General features: G+C 39.5%; 1 protein-coding gene and 1 long non-coding RNA gene across 7 annotated transcripts in view; one reads left to right on the top strand and one right to left on the bottom strand.

The window, feature by feature from the left end:
- Positions 1–11,442, bottom strand: part of LUC7L2 (LUC7 like 2, pre-mRNA splicing factor) — a 56,595-nt gene extending 45,153 nt beyond the window's left edge. The window contains exons 1-2 of one of the 6 annotated variants that reach the window (XR_011566324.1): positions 11,081–11,442; positions 8,122–8,205 (exon numbers count right to left, since the gene is read on the bottom strand). Coding sequence is in view for 4 of the 6 variants with exons in the window: in XM_019959167.2 (XP_019814726.1) it covers positions 11,081–11,141 (61 nt within the window). In the remaining 2 variants the exon portion in view is untranslated. Of the gene's footprint in view, positions 1–1,105; positions 1,183–5,347; positions 7,888–8,121; positions 8,206–11,080 lie in introns of those variants that run through there. The other 5 variants (XM_070788228.1, XM_070788229.1, XM_019959167.2 and 2 more) reach the window with 5 other exon arrangements.
- A 189-nt stretch (positions 11,443–11,631) lies between these two features.
- On the top strand, positions 11,632–17,128 carry LOC139182768 (uncharacterized). Its single transcript, XR_011566325.1, has 2 exons — positions 11,632–11,790; positions 16,090–17,128. It is a non-coding gene; the product is annotated as an uncharacterized lncRNA (long non-coding RNA).
- The last annotated feature ends 5,664 nt before the right edge of the window (positions 17,129–22,792 follow it).

Here is a 22,792-nt window from a genome sequence, read left to right as displayed (position 1 = left end):
GGATTTCTAAGACTAGAATGACCACAAGGACTGAAGAGGTTAGAGGAAGCTTCGTGTAATACATAGAAGCCATTATTTGAAGGAAAGATAGGACTTAGACCAAAGGAATGGGGAGAGAAGAGCATTCCAAATTGGCATACCATCTTTGACAAAGCTTAGGAAGGCAGGAAGGTTTGGGAAACAGTACATAAATCTATCTTATCTGGATTTGGCAAGTGGTTTCATGTAGGGGAATAGCAAAGTTGAGGCAAGAATATTTTTAGGGTAAAATCTGGTTTCTTTAATTTCTTCCCCCAGATTTTAAATGTGTCAACAAAGGAAAAGCTTAAAAATAATGAGGCAGAGATTAGATCAAGTCAACACAATTTACAACAAAATGCCCTACCCATAAAAACATGGCAGACTCTCTTCTCTATAACCTCCACAATACTAATTAATTAGGCTTTGTAGATAACTATAATGGTAAGGATTGAGATTAAAACCTTGATTTAGAACTGTGAAAGGAAAAGTATTCTTCATTTGAAAGGAAGCCCCAAAATTTCTATTTTTTCTACCAAACAACTAACTTCAGAGTAACCTCGCTCTGTTCTTCAACCCCCTCAAGGGCTTCATGAATCCTAACCTATATTTAGGAACACCTGAGTCACGGGTGTACAATAAAAACTAGAATGCACATTGTTCCTCTTAAACAACGTTCCTCAGTAACATTAACGGAACCTGAGGTGCTACCAAAGCAGCTTCATTCAGGGAATATGGACAGGTCACTCTAAAAAGGCGACTTCTGTCCAAACTACTCAAAAACTGCTATTCTCAAAATCTCCTTCAATCTGTAGGGAGAAAAAGCTAGGCCCACTGTAAATCCCAACACTGCCACTGTATGGTCCTGCCTCTTCTGAAACAGACTTGTATTCAAACTGCAGTAGCAACACTTATAATTTTAGCCTATATGATATCTAACATCATTTTACACGGTGCATGCTATTTCCCCAATATCCACCCCCTCCCTTCGAGTGCCAACCACCCTCTCCCCCCCATACAAACAATAAATCAAATCAATTTTCATAGATTTAGGTGCTATTTTAAAAACATCAAAATTTTACTTTACCCATTCTCTCCGATGCTCCCTGTATTTTTTTAAGCTGTGAGTGGATGACCATGCTATGTGATCAACAACTGTGAAGGCTAAGCAAAAGTGAACTGAGTTTAGTATTGTAATTTCAAAAGAACCTTAAAGTTTGTAATATTTGACATATATAATGGTATGCAGAATCCTTATTTTACTGCATTTTATCAGGCATTAATGGCAAGCAATTTATAAAAACAACTAATTAGTATTTCTTTTGTACAGAATTAGCTTAAAGCTTAGCTTAGAGAAAACAGAGAGGGAAAAACTCAACAGCACACAAAGCAAACAGAAGCATCGTAGTTTATAAACGGGGCCAAGAGGGGAAAAGCTCTCCCACGTTCTCTGATGTGACAATCAAATCCCTCCCCTCCCCACAGGTATACTTGTTGGGGCCATGTGTCACTGTTGGCTGGAGCAGGGTAGGCTTACTCCCTCTGAAATAATTTCCATACTCTTTCAGTGAAAGAAAAGCCAGAGCTAGAAAAAGCAGTGAATAATCTTTAAGTTTCTTTAAGCTTAAAGTTTCTTATTTCCCTGTGCCCTCATATCTTCAAATATCTCACCTTCTTATTACCATTTCTTACAACATAAGCTATGAGTCCATAGAATGTGGAAACTATATAAACACCAATTTCTAATCTAGTACAGAGTGGGAAGAGACCTGTCCTGTACTGGCAAACACTCATCTTCATATCTTTTCGTGAAACTCTTAGGTCTTATTGTGGAACCAAGATAACAGCTACTGCTGCACAGTAACTATTATAGTAAAGAACAAATCTGATCATTTTTACAGCTTTCTGCAACAGTCTCACCAACCCCTAACTTCTCCCACCTACCTTTGTTGTTCCTTTAGCCTGAAGCTCATCTACAGCCTAAATTTAGCCTAAAGCTCACCTATAAGGATCCTTTTAAAATAATCTTCAAAGAAAAAACTCATTACTCCATTTACCTTGTTAATAAATACACTCAGTTTAATTCATCATATATTTATACAGTACAAAGTATAAGTTCATTTTACGAAAGCATTCACTGCCATGTCTTAAAATAATGATTATTGATGCTTTGAAAATATTTAATATGACCTGGTACATATGAAACTTTCCAGGAACATATTTATTATATAAGGAAAGAAAAAATACTCAAGTCAAATATGGCAGCAGGAAAAACTAATGAGGGCATTTTCCCTTCCAAATGAAATATCAAGTCATTTCTTTCTAACAGAACTTAGGAAATCATCCTGAGTACTAGTAGAGGCTTTCCTTTCCTCTAGAAAAATCCAAAAAAATTAGGGTATTACAAGGCTAGCCCTCTTAATTCTTTCATATGGTCCTATAGGTTTATCATCACAAATCGGTACTTGTATCACCCCCACCATCATATTCCCCATGACAAGCCCATTTTTAAAATGCAATGCCTACTGCAGAAGGAATTTCCAAGAAAGTTCGTTCTTGCTGAATATCAGAGATAAATAATGCTAAAATAATTTTTCAAATTTTCCAGTCTATTTGTCTGTGAAAATCCATATCAAAAAAATTATAAGGAATGAAACAGAGAAACAGCCTTGTAGCAAGAGAAAAAGCTTACTCAGAGTCTTTAAGAGCTAACAGAATGGTAAAAGAAACGTTCAAAAATAAATACTAAAGTAGCTGCATTCCAAGAATCCTATTCCACCCCTTGCCACAACCCTATTTTCTCTCATTATAAAGCAGTCTTGGCCACTGGCAGGGGTCAGTGCCATCACATTTCCGCCAGGGGATATATGCTTTAGGAAATCAACATGTCGCTCCTCTTAGATTTAAGGCACACATTAGAAGTGTGTCTTGAATAAATAGTTATCCACAAATGTAGTCCTAAAAGTGGATTACATATACTTTGTTTTATGGTATATGCCATTAAGCGAAGTCAATTATTAAAAAGTTGTAGCCTGCTAAATTTTATATTTTGATGCTTACTTACAGAGCTGCAATTCTGATACAATAATACTCATACTCTGGATATCTGGTGCCTTCTATCATCCACAATGTTTTATACACAAAATTAGAAGTAACAAAAGCTATCTCTGGCTATGAAAAAATAGCTGAAAAGAGCAGAAGAAAAAGTATTTGGCAGATCTGTCTATTAATGAGGCAAGTTTTCAATGGTTGGTGATTGCTATAAAAGCTAAGCAGAGCCTCCCCAAATCTAAAACAAAGTAAAGAAACAAAAATGGAAAGAAATGAGAATATCAAAGGACAGAGGTGACAGACAACTCAATGATAAAGGAATTTAAAATGAAAAAACAGATTAGCATGAAGAAGGAGACTGAGCCTTATAAGTACTGAAACAACACAGAGGAAAATCCACTGACATATTCACAAAAAATGCCTTTGGGGGAAAGGACTAAAACTGTGAAGGAGAACCTAAGAGACTTCATTTGTAACACTTAAAAAAATTTTTTTTAACTTAAGGGAAACTTACAAAACATTTGTTCAGTCTTAGAGGTGTTTGGCAGTCTTTTATATTTATTAACATTTTTTCAAAATTAGGTATCTATATATGTAATCAGCATACAGAATTTATCACTTACTATACATCTTCACTCCCTACTAGACTTTCAGTCCATCTAGGGTCAGAGTCTTATGTTACTACTTTATTGCAGAGTCAAATGACAAAAGCAGCAAATATGTCCATAATCTCTAAGAAAAATAAAGCAAGAAAAATCTGAAGCAAGCCAGCAACCTAGAGATATTCAGGTTCTAGTCGCACCAACAATTACTACATCCTAAAACATTTCAGCCAGTATCAGAATACCGTGTCTGGGAAAGTATTCCCTGTAATACTATGAGGCATATTAAATCATTTATTCTCACACCATAATTTCTCAAAATACATGGTTTCTAAAATCTGAGGTGAATCAACTGTTTTCCTTAGCCTGCCCATAATGCAGAATCACAGCACTTCTCCCGTTTCTAGTCCATGAGTTTTCTTTGACAAACAACCAGCACCTTTTCACAATCCCACTGTGGAACAGGCTGGTGAAATCCTGCAGAGATACTGACCACCACAGCCCGGAACATTAATGGAGAGCTAAGATCAAGCTAAATAGGCAATTTCATCCTAGAAGGCTGAATGGACCTCTCTAGGGACTTCTATATCATTCCATCTTATGGGTGTGTATTTCTAAGGAAAAGTCATTTCTACTTAGGGGCTTAGATATGTACAGTTCAAACAGCTTTCCTTTCATGTAAGGAACTAGAACTGCATTTCCTAAAGTACGGAATTTGTACAAAAAGTGATTTTAGGTGTTATATAATTTCACCAGCATGACATTTTGAACACCAATCACTTGGTGGTGATTATTATATCATGATTAAGTCAAGAAAAAGTTCCCACTTACTGCCTAGTATGTGTTTAATTAATATGTCTAACGAGCTCTAATTTTTAGCACAGGTAAATGACAGCAGAATCTAGTTTTCTCTTATAACACCATGTTGTTTTCACTGTATTTATTTTTCTGGTGACGTAAGCTTTCACTTTAAAGTTACCTTAAATTTTCAGAAAGTGAGTTGACAATTAAAAATGTTAAAACAGGGTAAAAAATAGTAAAGTGATATGTGTGACTAACATTTGGAAAACATTTATCTAGAACAGGGTTTCTCAAACTTTTAATGTGCATCAGAGTCATGTGGAAGGCTTCTTAAAACACAAATTGCTTGCACCCAACCCCAGAACGTCTAATTTGGTAGGCCTGGAGTGGTAGGTCCAAGAATCTGTATTTCTAACAAGTTCCCAGGTGATGCTAAAGTTGATCAGGCACCACACTTTTGAGAAACACTGATCTAGAACAATGGTCAGCATGCTTTTTCTTAAAGGGCCAGAGGGCAAATACTTTAAACTTACCAGCTATATATCTCGGCTGCAAAGCAAAGTAGCCATAGACCATACATACACAAATGGGCACAACTATGTTCCAACAAAACTTACAAAAAGCGAGTGGGCCGTCGTGCCAACCCCGATCTAAAACACACCCTCAAGAGACAGAGAAGAGTATCATGTATAACACAGCAGTAGGACAGAATATAGGAGCCACCAAACAGCAAGGTACGTATACTATAGACACTATCCATCAATATCTAACCAATTTTATTGAAAGGAAAAGTTTTGTAAAGTTTAACTCTGAAAGAAAAAACTGATGTCTGCAGAAAACTGAGGTCTCAAGAAAATAAAAACAAAACAATTTACCATGCATTCAGGAGACATGACAAAAGATTCAGCAAGGGCAGCTGGTTAAATTCTTTTCATGTAGAATCACAGAGGTCAAACATCATTGCACACGGTTCACAACTAAATTAGAACATAAGGATCAGTATCTAGTGAGTGCTTTTTTAAGAAAAAAGTTTTAAAGACTCCTTTCTCTAGCCCATGTTAAATAGCAAAATATAACATTTATTCAGCTGACTGAGTTACATGTTATTTTCTAATGGCTTTGACTTTTCAAGTCTTACACTACTTAGTTAAAACACAAAACTGTACCTAAATTCAGTTTTTACAAACTACTTTTCTCTACATCCTCAATAATCTTACATAACTGATTAAATGATCAAAAGGTCTTGCCTTCTAATTTCTATCCTAGCAGCTGCTAGTGTATGAGAACTTAAACTGGAAAGGAATAGAATGACTTTTGCAGGTGCTGAATCCATAAGATTCCCGTCATAAACTTACCCTTCCGCCCACTCCCTCACTCTTTCTCCAGCAAAATGTTCCAACTTTCTTCATCTTCTTACCTACAATTTTTCCACACACTGATTATTAAGTTGGGTAGTACAGTCATGTATGTGTCCTCAATGAATATACTAATAGCCCTGAGCTTTTAGGATTCAGTCCATTTCAAGCACCTTTCTGGAATTCCATTCTTGAGGAGTACCTGTCTCATTTATCTAGTCTTGCCCACAGTTTTAAGCCCTCTGCCTATCCTTGCAACCCCGAATTTGCCTGAATCCCTAGCAACTCCGAGGTTTAATGTTTATATGAGCCACCTGGTACTGAACATTGACTCACTAACCCTCACCCACATCCATGACACCTTACTTGCCCTTAACTTCCTGCTATCCATCTTAAAGATGTAGCTCACTAACATTTATCCCTATATGACATCTTAATCAAACCAAATCAAAGTATTTACTTGCTGCTTATAAAGCTTATGCACTGACAGACAAAATGATTTCTTTGGTTTTATTTATTTTTTTTTACCCGAAGCAAGAATGTCTCAAAAGCACAGGTTTCCTTCAGGAGAGCTAAAATGTAGAAAATCCAAGAACGATGCAGAGTTGTAGGAGGTGATACTATTATTGTTTTCTGAATTGTACTGTAGTCAGAAATACCAGAGTTCAAAACTAGTTTTTTTTAAATGAATTCACTATGTGGGTGTTAACAGTTTTCGGTGTTTTGATATGCCTGGACCTCTGATAAAATCCTATATTTACTAAAACTGTTTAATGTTTGTTAAAATTTCTTAAAATGTCAAAAGAATTCACAAGCTCTAAAACTAGATATATCCCATTATCATTTCAAAAACTGTGTGCTTACACATTATAGGCTACGCCTCCTTCACTTAAAATGAACAATCCAAGTGGAAGAGAAGAAATGATTTACAACTGACCAAGAAATAAATGATCCATTATGTTAATGAGAGAAAATGAGGAGAAAATGCTCTCGATGTTGATGACAACTCAAGGAACACAGATTACAGTCAAGGTGATTTTATGAAGAAAATCCACTGAAAAGAACACTACAATCTTTGATTCACTATTTATTTTGAAGAAAAGCAGCATGGTCATACTGTCCTATAGGTTCAACACTTATGTATCACTAGTACCAGGAACAAGTAACTGATTTTCTGAACTGTATTTTCCTGATTATCTCCTAGGATGCATGTTCCTTTAACTTTACATCCCATAAGATACAACCACTGTACACTATAAATGATCAGCAAAAATATTTAATTATGGTTAATGTACTCTGTTAACTGAGAAAGTACATCATAGGTTCAGAAAGATTACCATCCAAAACAGCTAAACTTACCCGAAAGCTTTAACTTGCCCTAACATTCCCTAATCATAATGGACAACAAATGATGCTGTAAAATTCTTATCTATATTCTGAATCCTACTGGTTGTTTTTGAGGGCAGATTGCCATTTCTGGCCTGCTATAACCTTTCAGAGATGGACTCTGTTCCCATTTAAGAGTTATAAGCAATTCAAGAGGTCTGGAATCCTTAGAACTACCTTCTGTAACTTCCCTAGTTGCTAAACTTAGAAAGTAATCTAAATATACACCCTCAATTTTAACTCCTATCCCTCAAATCTTGCAAGAGCTTTCTGGGGTCAGGACTAGAGACCTCTCATAACTAAACCATACTTGCTGGTGAAAGGGCTTCAGCTAAGGGACACCCTTTCAATTAAACCAACACAACAAAAATGGCTAGTCTGTGTGGGGACACTAGGCTCCTCCGACCATCACAGACAATTCAACTGAACCACTGTTTTACTTCTCCTGTGTTGCTCCTGCTTTTTAAATGGAATATTTTGGGGAAAACAAATTATCCCTCTCTTTTCTGTCACTGCTAACAACTAAAACAAAGTATTTATAAAATTTAATGTATCTTAAAATAAGATGCTAATATCTACCTATGGTTTCTTCCTTTAAAAAATTTTAAAATATACTTATTTGTCAACATTTCTGAGGATAACATAAGAAATTACTTGGCTTCTCATTTAACAAAGTATAGATTTAACTTGAGGCAAAAAAGGTTAAGTGACTTACCCAAGGTTACAATTAGAGGTACAGCTGGGGCTAGAAACCAGGTCTCCTGAGTCTCAGCCCAGTGCTCTTTTCCTTAGCCCATGATGCCTTATCAGAAAAATCCAAATACAGTCAGACCCCCAGTTACATGTGTATGAGTTACACTGATTCACATATACAAACTTTATATAGTGTGACCAATGTTTCAACTCACGCGGTACCCTGCTTCCATTTATGCAGTATGCCAGGCATCGGCACGATTTTCAGTGGCACACAGGCGGTTGCCACCACCAGGGCCCTAGGCAAAATTGCAAAGAAGGCAAAGTTTGTCTTTGGCCCTCCCACTTCCCTTATGCATTCCTCTCCCACCTCCTGTCATCCCCCTGCCCAGCCTCCCAGCACGATCATGCTGCCCTCTGGTTGTTCAAAGCCTCCCACTTCCACCACTCACCCAGGACTGTCCTTTCTGGAAGTGCCCAGTGATCCAAAATTACCTCTCCTTTTCCCTACTAAAAGTCCCTCTTCTGAGAATTTCCATAAAGTTTAGGTCATCTACATGATTAACTGATTTGAGTAATTCCAACTTACATTTAACAGACAAATCTCCAAGGAGTTTAAAAAGGAACTAATTAAAAATTCTGATTTGGGGATGGAAAAGAGGAAATAAATTTTTCATTAGAGGGGCAAAGGAGGTGAAAGAGAAAGTGCCCTGGGCTTCCTGTGCCACTTCAGATTCCCTCACAGACAGCACTCTAAGAGTAGAGGGGGTGGTTACTGCCACCCTGACAAAAAGACAGTGGTTGCTTTATAGTTAGTCTCTAGGATTAAAAAAAAAAAAAAAAAGGACACAGCTGCTTTAAATACTCTCCAACCTACCCTTTCCATCTCTCTCCCACCCCTTGGACCCCATTTCCACTTCTTAGAAACCATTCCCTTAAGCTGTTCCTGTGTCCCATACAAAGCTTCCCATTATATAATTTCAAATTACATGGTATTATTCAGGAAGGCGTCCATATCCCCTATCCCTGGATAACTTGAAGCTGACTGAACACTTAAAAAAAAAAAAAATCCTAATTATTTGAAGGTCCTGAATAAGATGAGTATATAAACTCATTAACTATGTGGTAAGAAGGAAAAGAATGCTCTGATTTCTATATACATAAAAGAACTAATCTGGGTATCTAAAAAACATTCTTCTCCTTGAAAGTAGTATGTTTCTTACTTCTAGCCCAACACAGCAGTGAAAATCCAGTCATTTCAGCTAAAATAATATCGTGGACTCGTAAACCTGAGTTCACTGGTAAATCAGTCTGGAGGCAAAAAAAATCCAGTAACAGACACATAAAAATATAAATTTATCTGTATACAAAGCAGAGTGGATTTTAAGAAACGCAAGTTTCTGTGGACTACACACATAGGAAAAATATGTATGTATTATATGTGAGTGAGTACACACACACATATATTTTAATTCAGTTTTGCAATAGTAGATTGCAGTCTAGTTTGGAATTTATCAGGTGATAATAGTTGCTTTGATTCAACTACCCATCCAGTAAAATTCGGAATCTAAATCCATGAGGAAGGGACCAAAAATGGCACCCTACTAGGATTAATAGGCTCGTGTAAAGTACGTCTTAAACAAAATGATTTCTATAATTATACTACAAAGATTAGTTATTCTGTTAGTTAAAATCCTGAATTAAGCCCCTTCTCAACACCAGCTTCATAATGGAAAAGGAGCAATGTTAAAACATGCTACTGTTATACAAACCACTCTAACCTAAAAGTGAAAAATGTTAACTGATAGAAATTTCTCCAGTGGCATTTTTAATTAATGCTAACTTTCAAGGGTTTACTACATAAATAAAATTCATTTCCTTCCCAATCCTCCCTCCTCTATACACAACCACAAGTAGGTTTGCGATCTACACCTATTTTTCTATACGTTCTAAGAAGAAAACTTCCAAATGTGGGTTTTTGTTAAAAATGAATTATGAACACTGATAAACCATGCAAATTATGCACTAAAAACATGTGAATTCAATAAAATGTTTTAAATCTACTCACATTTTGCTGCAAAGCACTCAAGGAAATTATAACAGCGACTGCTCAAAAGTTAAGAGTGTGCCTTTTCTCTTACATCAAACAACTTAAGTAACTTGTCAAGAAAAAAGCATTGGTTTAATGGCTATGAAACTATTTGCCTGAACAAGCAACATACAAAAATGAGCAAGTATTGGCTTTGTTTCTAAGAAAGTAGTGGACTAGACTCTTCCTCCATATTAGCATGGGCTTCACTCGAATTTCAAAGAGTATATTACTAATTACCATCATCAAAAAAGCAACAGCATTTCATCTTACCTAGAAATTCTCTGTGACAAAAAGATAACCAGCCATTAGTGGTTCTTTGTACAAACACTAACCTAAGCGCCTAAAAGCATCGTTGTTTCCCTCAATTCTACTTCACTGGGCACATTTTCAAAATGGTTCTATTCGGGGCACATACAAAGTTCGTCAATATTTACTGAACAAAGCTTCTATTAAATTGCCTAACAAAATGGAGGTCTCTCGGAAAAAACAGGCCGTAACATTCTTTTCACAAAATGGGCCAAACACACCCGCTTCAGGAAACCATGGTTTGGGTCAGATTTTCCCATAAGAATGGTGGTTTCATCTCTGGGACTGGATTCTAGGAAAAGGTTTTCTCCGGACCCAGGTAAAGGAGTGGAGGGTGGGGACCAGTTCTCTGGATACTCCGCAGGGCGGCGGCGAGAGCTGATCCCACAGCTCTGGGTTAAGGAATTAGTTCAGGGGGCGGAGGCCTTAGCGGTTCGCAGGTACCTAACCAGCGACAAGACAGGCCGCCCGACTACGCAGGAGAGACGTGGGCGCTCCCGTCCCAGCCAAGTCAACACTCGGAGCGCAAACTCTCCTTTCAGGCTCCAGGCCCCGCCTGACCCCATTGGCAGCAGTTCCCGCCAATCCGCTCGGTCGCCGCCCCCCGGGCCCGCCTGCCCAACCCTCATTGGATGGGACGGGAGCCGGGACCTCGTGTTACCAATCTGGGAGCCCCTTACTCAGCCACACACACAAGCCCAGGTGCGCCCGCGGAGCCCCTTCCCCTCGCCTTCCCCATCCCTTCCCCCACCCCCAGGGCACTGGCAGAGACTTACCGTCCCGGGAGGTGCCCATCAACTGGTCCAGCATCGCGCGCATCTGGGCCTGCGCCGACATGGCGGCGGCGTAGCGGGCGGGCGGGGGTGGGGCGCAGAAAGGGCCCTTTCGGGCGGGGGGGACAAGGGGAAGGGGTGGGGGAAGCCTGTTTCTGCCGCCGCTGCCTCGAGGCGTGCGTAAAGGAAGCCGGAGGGGTTGCAGGAGAGTCCGGGCTGCGGCTCCTCACGACGACGCGTACGTGGAAGTCAGCAGCCCCCGAAAGCGACCCTCGTTCCCTCTCTCTCCGTCGGTTCCTGGGACGGAAGCAATACCGGCTAACCAAGCTCTCGTCTCCAACACCGCCACCCGCCAGAAGACGTCAGCCCCCCCTCCAAGTTCTGACGCCGCCACCGTCGCCGCGACGTGAGCGCGCACGCTCCTCGCGCTTAGTCGTTTCCCGCGGGGGCTCCACCAACTGGCGTCTAACTGTATTCGCTCCGCCCGCCCCGCACGGGAGGGGTTCCACCCTAACGTATCTCGGGCGCGTGCACGCCGGCCTCTCCCGCCCCTACCTCCAGATCTCGCGAGACTCGGATGCCTCAAGCTGGATCCGCCCCGGGCGCGAAACCTCGCTCTCCCGGCTGCGGGTCCGTTAGGGCTTCGCCGCACGGTGTGCTGGCGAGCCAGACCCAAGTTAGCCAGTGGGCCAGAGGGTTAGCCAGAGTCGAAAGTAAGTAGAAACCATATCTGGCATTTCGACGGAGGTTAGCACCGTTAGTAGCTATTATGGGCGTAATCTTGACAATACTCATTGACCTGACCAATTAACTCGTTTTCACAGGCCCAGGGGCCTGTGATCATGTAGACTCAATCCTTTTCTCATTGTGACCCGACCCTCTACGAAAGAAGCCCTGGAGATCTGACAGCTGGGTCATTTTCCTTAATCTATGCAGAGAGGCTTGAAGCCGCCCAACTGGAATAAGTTAGGTTCAGGAAATAACGCCTGAAATTAATACACTAGGAGCAGGCCATCCAACCCATTCGGATTTATCATCGTAACTTATATAGCAGGAGGCTGTTAGTCTAAATTAGAAGCTATAAAAATTAAGCACTATTCTAAGAAAGGAAAGGAGGTCATTTTGTAGAGAATTTTTTCCCCTATTTGACAGCTAAATTTGAAGGATGAGGCCTTTTTGGTATATCAACAGCTTTGACAATGGAAAAGAAAGCCTGTGGGTTTAGCTTAGCCATCACCCTGCGTTCCAGACGTAGGTGGACGGATTCCTAACTGTGGGACCTTAAGTGATTTTTTTCCTTAAATCTCAACCTCCGATGAAGCTATACGTATGTGAGGACTAAATGAGCTCACAGAAAATGCTTATCCCAGAGCCTTGTCCCGATGTTTTAACTTTTATTGTAAAATGATAATTCCTTAAGAGGAGACACAGGTAAATAATGGTGAAAATTTTTGTTTCATTAAAGTGTTATATACATTGCCTTTGAACTTTATTAGCAAGATCAGTAAAAAAATGTACATGAAATAGCAATTGTGGTCTCAAGTTGCCCCCAACCACACCCTTTTTATTCGGCCCTATGGTGCAGCTTGGGAGGGAAGGCTCTGAGAACTAACCACAGGCCCCACCTTCAGGGAATATCCCCCGAGATCCTTTAAAAGCATATTGGGTCTATCTTAGAATCATCGCAGTGTTTAGTAACTGAAAAGATAGTTTCCTACCAGTTATTCAGAAAGTTGAAAATTCAAACAACTCCAAATACGTGGAATGTCATTCTTTGGAAACTATTTACAGTAAAAGAAAACTTCACAAATTAATACGTGTGAGAGAAATGCACTATTATATATGGCCGTCCCTGGTGGCGCATGAGGTCAGAGTAGGACACGACTGAACAACTAACACTATTACATGCACAGTATCCTTCAGTTCAGTCGGTCAGTCGTGTCCGACTCTGGCCGACCCCATGGACTGCAGCACGCCATCCTTAAGAGGAAAATACACTAAAATATTGAAATGGTTTGTGTTAGTGAAGAGAGTTTAGTTCTTATCTCTCGCTTACTTTCTACCTTTCTGATTGCTCACATTTTAGATAAATCTCTTATTTTCAGAAAACATAGTTTTTGTCTTTTTTAATAATCTGATATTCACTGCCTTTTAACTGAAGCATTTACTCATTTATATTCATGTAATTACATACGTGCTTGAGTTTAAAGCCCTTGGCTATTTATCTCACCTGTTATAGGTTTAATTTTCTCTCCTTTCTTGTCTGCCTTTTAATCATTTCATTTTTTCCACTTCTGGTAGTTTGGAAATTTTAGTCTTTTAGCAGTTACTCTAGAAGTTATAAGGGGCATTTTTAATGTATCAAGGTCTAATCAATGCCTTTACACTTCACTCAGAGAGCTAATACGGAGAACCAAGAAAACACTACATTTAAACCTCTTCCCAAGATAAATGCACTTGTTAATCATATGGTTTAGATTTTTGGTTTCTTTTTTTCTTTTCTTTTTTTGGCTGTACCCCAGGGCTTGCAAGATCTTAGCTCCCCGATTAGGGATTGAACCTGGGCCCACAGCAGTGAAAGGGTGAAGTCTTAACCACTGGGCAACCTGGGATTTCCCAGTTCGTTATGGCTTTTTAAAATCAAATTTCATATCAATGTTTGTTTATTTACCACTTTTTCTTTCTTTCTGGAATCTGCCTTTCCATCTGGGATCATTTCCCTTTTGTCTGATGTTTAAACTTTAGGACAGGAGTCAGCAATATACAATTCACTTATCAAATCCAGGCCATTGCCAATTTTTGTGACTAGTTTCATTGGAATACTGTCAGGCTTGTTCATTTGTTACTGTCTACAGTTTCTTTAGACTACAACAGCAGAGTTAAGTGGTTGTCAGATACCATACCCTATGACCTGGAAGACTGAAATATTTACTGTCTATCTCTTTGCGGACACTTGCCTGCCCTGCCTCCGAGTTTGCTTTCCTATTGGCTTGCTAGTAGAGAACTCTGCCATTTTTGTTGATCTGAAAAGACCTTTATCTTGCCTTTCTCAATTCTAGATGGATATTCTAGGTTGAAAGTTATTTTCTTTTGGCACATAGATTCTATCATTCTGCTGCCTTCCTTGCTCCTGGGAAGTCAGTTCTCAGGCTGTCATTCCTTCGAAGAAAGCTGGGCTGCCTGCTTTCAAATTGTGTTCTTTTTGCCTGTATTATTCTGTAGCTAACTCTATCTAGGTGTGGATTTATTTTTATTCTGCTTGTGATTCATTGAGCTTTTAGAAACAGTGGACTGACATATTTTTTTAAATCAATTTCAGGAAAATTTTTAGCTATTCTTGAATACTGTCGACTTCTTGACCTCCGAATAAAGTTTTCATTGTTTCCTCTGTACCTCTTTATTCTCTTTGCATTTTCCACCTTGTTGTGCCAAGCTCCCTTCTTCATGCTTTTTTTTCTGATGAGTTTTATTGTTCACTAACCTCCCTTCAGCTGTATCTAGTCTGCTGTTAAACCTATCTGATGAATTCTTTATTTTTTCAGTTACAGAATTTTTATTTGGTTGTTTTTCAAATCTAAGTAATTTTTTATGGTTTCTGGTTCCTTGATGAAATTCCCAAGGCTGGCTATTGTTTGACCCAGTGATCATAATTGTTTTGTAATCTGAGTTTGCTAATTATAATATCTGAAGTTTTCTATGGTTCTGTGTCTGTTGTTTCTCCTGGATTTCTCTTTTGGGGTCTTGTTTTCTTATGTATCTGATTCTCTTCGTCTGCTGAACATGTACTTGAAAAAATATGTTTAGGATATAATGCTGTCTTTCTCCAAAGAGGATTTTTTTTTTTTTTTTCTGATAGTAATGTGAAATACATGTCAAGGATCATCATAATACAAATTCAATGCTTTAATTTCTCTTGATACCAAAATGGCAAAAATCTAGTCTGAAAGGCTGACAAGGACTTTTTTATTTCCAGTTCACCCTTGAGAGTTAACTCCAGAGTCCTAGTTTAAAGTCAGTGTGGGTTTCTTAGAATGCCCACCTTGGTGGGCCTGAGACTGCCTTTTGCCTCCCTAACCTCTATGATCCTACCAAAAGTGCAGGTTAATTTCAAAACTGAAGCTGCTGCTGCTGCTAAGTCACTTCAGTCATGTTCGACTCTGTGCAACCCCATAGACAGCCTCCCACCAGGCTCCCCTATCCCTGGGATTCTCCGGGCAAGAACACTGGAGTGGGCTGCCATTTCCTTCTCCAATGCATGAAAGTAAAAGTGAAGTCACTCAGTCGTGTCAGACTCTTAGCAACCCCATGGACTGCAGCCTACCAGGTTCCTCCGCCCATGGGATTTTCCAGGCAAGAGTACTGGAGTGGGTTGCCATTGCCTTCTCCAAAACTGAAGCTATTGCTACTAAATTGGCAAATGCCCTGAGGCCAAAAATGTGCCTTTGTGTGCTGCACTTTTCTAGGTTCTTGTCTTTTAAGATTTGGTCTACTATTTCCTACTTATCTTAATAGCTCTTTAATGATTTTAAGAATTAAAATATTTCATCCATGGTTTTTAGCTGTGTTCAACCAAGTTTTAATCTAAATTACCTAGACTGTCATTAACAGAATTAGAAGTTTGTTCTCTTTGTAAACTTTTTTTAATTTTTAAAATTTAGTAACTGTGTATTACTCTTATCCAAAAACAAAACAAAACCTGTGAATATGTCTTTGTGTACATCCTAGCAATGATATCCATTCCTTTAGGAATAAGTTGTCATAAGGAAACAGGAACTTACAAGAGTAGTATATACTCTTAATCTATACATGCCATCAACTAGGTAATTAAAAATTAGAATAGGTACAAGGTTGGTGCAAAAGTAATTACAGTTTTTGCATTGTTAAAATTTGCTGTTTGATATTGGAATACATTCTTAAATGTGGTTGTATTATACATTATTTTAATGCACATTTCTTGCTTTGCTGTTTTGGTAATGACTTATTACTTGCTGTTTATTTTATATTTATTTTAGACTAGGAAATGATGTTAGACCAAAAGTAAATTCGAGCAATTTTCTTAATTCGAGTTCAAAATGGGTTGTAAAACAGCAGCAACAACTTGAAACATCAATAACCCATTTGGCCCAGGAACTGCTAACGAACATACAGTGCAGTGGTGGTTTAAGAAGTTTTGCAAGGGAGATGAGAGCCTTGAAGGTGAGAAGTGCAGTGGTTGGCCATCAGAAGTTGATAACGATCAACTGAGAGCAATCATCAAAGCTGATCCTCTTACAACTACACAAGAAGTTGCTGAAAGAACTCAGCGTCAATCATTCTATGGTCATTTGGCATTTGAAGCAAATTGGAAAGGTGAAAAGCTCGATAAGTGGGTGCCTCATGAACTGATCGAAAATTTTAAAAACCGTCATTTTGAAGTGTCATCTTCTCTTATACTGTGCAACAGCAACGAACCATTTCTTAATCAGATTGTGACATGTGACAAAAAGTGGATTTTATATGACAACCAGCTCAGTGGTTGGACTGAGAAGAAGCTCCAAAGCACTTGCCAAAGCCAAGCTTGCACCAAAAAAAGGTCATGGTCACTGTTTGGTCTGCTGCCAGTCTGATCCACTACAGCTTTTTGAATCTCTGGGAAACCATTACACCCGAGAAGTATGCTCAGCACATTGATGAGAGGCTCGGGAAACTGCAACGCCTGCAGCTGGCATTGGTCAACAAAAAGGGCCCAGTTCTTCTCCACCAGAATGCCCAACTGCACATCACATAACCAGTGCTTCAAAAGTACTACGGATTGGGCTACGAAGTTTTGCCTCATCTGCCATATTCACCTGACCTCTCGCCAACCAACTACCACTTCTTCAAGCATCTCAACAAATTTTGCAGGGAAAACGCTTCCACAACCAGCAGGAGGCAGAAAATGCTTTCCAGGAGTTCATGGGATCCTGAAGCATGGATTTTTATGCCACAGGAATAAACAAACATTTCTTGTTGGCAAAAATATGTTGATTGTAATGGTTCCTATTTTGGTTAATAAAGATGTGTTTGAGTCTAGTTATAATGATTTAAAATTCATGATCCAAAACCACAATTACTTTTGCACCAACCTAAATAGCATACATTTTGCTAGCCATCCGGAGCAGACAACTCTTCATTTTATTGTAATTTATAAATTAATCTAGTAAATAAAGGCTATATAGTAAAATTTAATATTGCAGTGATTCTTTCGTCATGAGTACCTACCTAATAACAAATTTTATAAACATGTTCCTGTTAATTTAAATACAAATTAAAAAATTCAAATTCTGGGGTAATTCCCTTGTGATCCAGTGGTTGAGTTTGTACTTCCACCTCAGGGAAGCACTGGTTGGGCTAAGGTCCTGTATGCAGCATGATCCCCCCCCGCCAAAAATCAATGTAAATTATATCTTTTTAGTTGAGTGATTAAAAATTTACCTTACAAACATAAAGTGCCTTGGATTAGTCTGCCTTTAGTTCAAAACTACACTGCTTTTTCTCCATCCCACATAATCCTAATATGTGAACCTTTTGTTCTTATTATGTTTGTATTTATGTCCTGAACATTTGTCCATACAAAGGACAACCAAAGTACTGACTCAAAACCAGACAAAAACAGTCTAGTCAAAATTCATAAACATTTGAAGTTTACGGAGAGGAGAAATAGTGAGACATTACTTTACCAACAAAGGTCCGTCTAGTCAAAGCTATGGTTTTTCCAATAGTCATGTATGGATGTGAGAGTTGGACTATAAAGAAAGCTGAGCGCCAAAGAATTGATGCTTTTGAACTGTGGTGTTAGAGAAGACTCTTGAGAGTCCCTTGGACTTCAAGGAGATCCAACCAGTCCCTCCTAAAGGAGATCAGCCCTGGGTGTTCTTTGGAAGGACTGATGTTGAAGCTGAAAGTCCAATACTTTGGCCACCTGATGCTAAGAACTGACTCATTTGAAAAGACCTTGATGCTGGGAAAGATTGAAGGTGGGAGGAGAAGGGGATGGCAGAGGATGAGATGGTTGGATGGCATCACTGACTCATTGAACATGAGTGTGAGTAAACTCTGGGAATTTGTGATAGACAGGGAGGCCTGGTGTGCTGCAGTCCATGGGGTCCCAAAGAGTCGGACACTACTGAGCAAGTGAACTGACCGAAATAGCAAGAACCAAGCCTAAACTGAGTGAGCTTCTTGATTGGTCTATTAAAGACAGAGGTTTTAAAGAGTGAAAAGAAGATATCGAAGCCACAGTCAGCCCCATAATAGGCATTTTAAAATGCTTGTTGAGGGAATACCTTAGCGGTCCAGTGGTTAGTACTTGGCGCTTTCAATGCTGTTGCCCAGGGTTCAACCCCTGATTGGCACACAGCACGTGCAAAAAAATAAAAACCTTGTTGAAGGAAGAAGGAGAAAAAGAGAGAAAGCAAAATTTAACCTGAGAGTTAAAGAGTGAATAGGAATTAGTCTGAGAAGTGGGGGATAGTTGGGAGAAAGAACTTTCCATGCATATGGAACAACAGAATGTTGAAAGAGAGCCATGGCTTCTAGAACTGAATGAATTTCTGTATGGCTAGACTGTCAGATGTAAAGAGAGGAGAAATGAAGCTAAAGAGATTTAGCAAGGGCCAAATCCTAGAGGACCTTGTTAAGTTTAGCTTGAAGGGTTAAAAGCTGGAGAGACAAGATCAGATCTGTACATTATGGAATATTAATTGATTGAAGAGCATAATTTGAATTTAGACCAATTAGGAATGGCAAAGTTTCAGAGAAAAGATGCAAGACATAAGGTAGGTCTGCAATAGGGTAGTAGCAATAGAGGTTCAAGATTCTTAGGGGGTAGAATCTAATTTAGTGATTATTTAACTGAGGATGTGAAGGTAAGGAAGCAGTCTAGAATAACTCAGATTTCTGACTTGAGTGATTGAGTAAAAATGTTAGGGAATGCCAGAGAGATTTATGGGGGAATGAGGAAGTTCCATTTTACATGCACTGAATTTGAGATGCCTTTGAGTCATCTAAGTAGTGGTTTCTGGCCACTGGACATACAGGTTTTTATAACTTGACTGGGGTGGGGGGCATAGACTGGAGTTAGCCTCTTGATAATTAAAGCATTGAAATGGAGGTGATCAACCAGGGAAAGCACGTAGAGTATGAGGTTAAGGACCTAGGTCTGCACCCAAGAAATACCAACACGTAAGGGATATACAGAAGAGGACACTGAAGACAAACGGCTCGAGTGAGAAGAAAACAAAATGTATCACGAAAGCCAAGAGTTTAAAAAAGGAAGGAATGGTTAATAGTGGCAAATGCTCCTTAGAGCTCAGCAAGATAAGGAATGATCCATTGGGTTTAGTGGATGAAGGTCATTTGTAAACTTGCAAGGCAGTTCTAGTAGGGGAGAAACCAGACTGCAGCGGATTAAGGATGAATGGCCATGAAAAATAGAAAATGTCATGAGACAACATAGATAATTAACTTCAGAATCTGTCTGCTGAGCCAAAGAAGCCAACTTAAAAACAGTACATACATATTATGACTGCATTTGTATTAAATACTTGAACAGGCCAAATTAATCTACTGTGACAACAAGCAGGTCAGTGGTCGCCTGGGACCAGGTGTGGGGAAGGAGGGATGTCTGCAAAGGGGCATAGGGGAACTTTGAGGGGTGGTGAAAATATTATATGGCTTTACTGGGGTGGTTAATCCACAGGTGCATTCATTTGTCATTATTTGTTGACCTGCGTATTTATTATATGTAAATTATACCTCAATACAACTTATTTTACAAGTTTAAAAAATATAGAAAGTGAGGACGTCCCTTGTGGTCCAGTGGTTGAGAATCTGCCTGCCAATACAGGGGACACAGGTTTGATCCCTGGCCCAGGAAGATTCCACATACTGTGAGACAACAAGCCCAAGCGCAACAACTATTAAAGGCCTGTGCTCTGCTCCAAGAGAAGCCACTGCAGTGAGAAGCACGCAGACAACCAGAGAGCAGCTCCCATTTGCCACAACTAGAGAAAGCCCACATGCAGCAACAAAGACTCAGCACAGCCAAAAATAAATAATAAAAAATTTTAATGTAGAAAATGAAAATTCATTCAATTCACTGAATACATTCAATTCATTGAATACATTCGTTTGCAAAGAGGAACAAGTTAGAAGAGAGCAGCTGAAGAAATATTTGAGATAAAGCCGACTACAACTGAGCCTTGAATGACAGGTGTTTGAACTGTGCTGGTCCACTTATACCTGGACTTTTTTCAATGGGAAATACTAAAGTACTACCGGATCTGTAGTTGGCTGAATCCACAGATGCAGAACCATGGAGGGCCAACTGTAGTTATACTCAGAGTTCTGAGTGGAGGGTCAGTGCCCCTAATCCTCCAAATTGTTCAAGAGTCAATTATAGTTGCTTTTAGATGGAAGAGCCTGGAGCATATTTAAATACTAATAAAATTCAGTGAAAGGAAGCAGTTAAAGCATAGCAGGTAAGAGACACTAAAGTGAAGGAATATGATAAAGCACGTACCACATCAGAAATTAGAATAGTGAGCTAACAAGTGCCCAAACCTCAGGAGTCCCTAGTTTTGGGACATTCCAAGTATAGAAAGGTTATCGCCAATACAATTCATATTCCACAATCGGTTCCTTCCAAATGTTGAGTTCAGTTAATTCTGGATAGTAAGACCACTGATAAGAGGTACAGGTTGGTTATATATGGACAGAAATGGCCTAAGCAAATCATTTAAACCATGGGAAATAATTTATTTCAGAAGACTGGTAGCAATAGGGCTTAGAGAAGTTGTTTAGTTGCTAAGTCCTGTCTGACTTTTGACCCCATGGACTGTAGCTTGCCAGGCTCCTCTGTCCATGGGATTTCCCAGGTAAGAATACTGGAACAGGTTGCCACTTCCTTCTCCAGGGCTTAGAGAAGGGTTCGTGATAAAAGAATAAGGGTGCAGTGGTTTGAGATGAAAACAAGATTTTCTTTCTCAAGCACTTAGGTACTGTGCAAATGTTTTATGTAAGTATTATTCTCATTTGTTATAACTACCTTGTTGGCATTCCCATTCTACAGAAGAGGGAACAAGCCCAGGTCAATTAACCTAGCCAAGATCACACACATTATAAAGGTGGTAAATTATAAAGGTGGGATTAAAGCCTACGTCTGTATTTCAGGCTTCTTTGGTGGTTCAGCAGTGAAGAATCTGCCTGCAGTGCAGGAGCCGAAGATGTGGGTTCAACCCCTGGGTCAGGAAGATCCCCTGGAGGAGGGCATGGCAACCCACTCCAGTATTCTTGCCTGGAGAATCTCATGGACAGAGAAGCCCGGCAGGCTAGTCTATGGGGTCGCAAGGAGTAGGACACAATTGAAGCGACTGAGCATGCATACTATATGATTTCAAACCCATAGTAAGTATTTCTTATCCTGCTATTCAGGGCTTGGGGCTGAGTGGTAAAGAATCCACCTGCCAAGCAAGAGAGACAAGTTGATTCCTGGGTTGGGAAGATCCCCTGGAAAAGGAAATGGCTACCCACTTCAGTATTCTTGCCTGGGAAACCCCATGGAGAGAAGCCTGGTAAGTTACAGTCCATGGGGCTGAAAAGGAGTTGGATAGGACTTACTGACTAAACAACCACCCTGTTATGCAATTCTGCCTCAAATCTCATTCTTTAAAAATGCTATGGGAATTCCCTGGCAGTTCAGTGGTTAAGACTTGGCATTTTCACTGCTGTGTGTTGGGTTCAATCCCTGGTCGGGGAACTGAGATCCCACAAGCCACGTAACCAAAAAAAAAAAAAAAAAATTATTATATACAGCTGCTGGGTATATAACAAAAGCAATCAAAAGATTGGTCTATCTTAATCCTTTTGCTTTCTTCATCTTAGTAAAGTAAAACATCTTCAGATAATAATATACCCAGGTGGCACTAGTGATAAAGAACCCACCTACCAGGGCAAGGAGATGGAAGAGACGCAGATTTAATCCCTAGGTAGGGAAGATCCCCTGGAGGAGGAAATGGCAACCCACTCCAGTATTCTTGCCTGGAGAATCCCATGAACAGAGGAGCCTGGCGGGCTACAGTCCATGGGGTCACAAAGTCGGACACGACTGAGGCAACAGAGCACACACGCATATATGAAATAAAACAGGGGAGATAGGATATTAAACATTTTTACTTTTTTGATCTGTTCAGTTGAATAGATGCTTGGTTTGACTCTCAATACTGTTATTTTAATGTTAATCTCTTAGAAGAAAAAGATGTTTTGAAGTACTTTATGAGTGTTTGTTTAGGTTGTACTCCTAGTGAGTAGAATTGAGCCGTGCATTCAAAATACTGAATAACTGTCTGTGTAAGTCACTGTGGAAGACGCTTTACAGAATACAAAAATGAAAGAGGTGTCTTCCTTACTGTAAAGGAGCTGGTAGTTCAGGGAAAAAGAGGTTGTATGTCTACGATTATACCAGAAGAAACTGACATATACCACAAAGGGGGCACAGCTAAAGAATTGTTGGTAGTTCAGAGAGGATTTTTATTTAAGGAACTCAGGATGTTAGAGGCAAAGGAAACATTGAGGAGTCTACTTTAATAGTTCAGCCCAATGATTTCCAGTGCTTCAACTAGGACAGAGATCGTGATGCTAACAGTTCTTGCAGAACTGTTTTTCACTCCAAACTTATTGATTGGATGTGGAGAGTGA

The sequence above is a fragment of the Bos indicus genome, chromosome 4 (assembly GCF_029378745.1).
Source record: "Bos indicus isolate NIAB-ARS_2022 breed Sahiwal x Tharparkar chromosome 4, NIAB-ARS_B.indTharparkar_mat_pri_1.0, whole genome shotgun sequence".
Taxonomy (NCBI): domain Eukaryota; kingdom Metazoa; phylum Chordata; class Mammalia; order Artiodactyla; family Bovidae; genus Bos; species Bos indicus.
The sequence above is the reverse complement of the archived record's forward strand: the minus strand, read 5'-3'. Positions and strand labels throughout refer to the sequence as shown.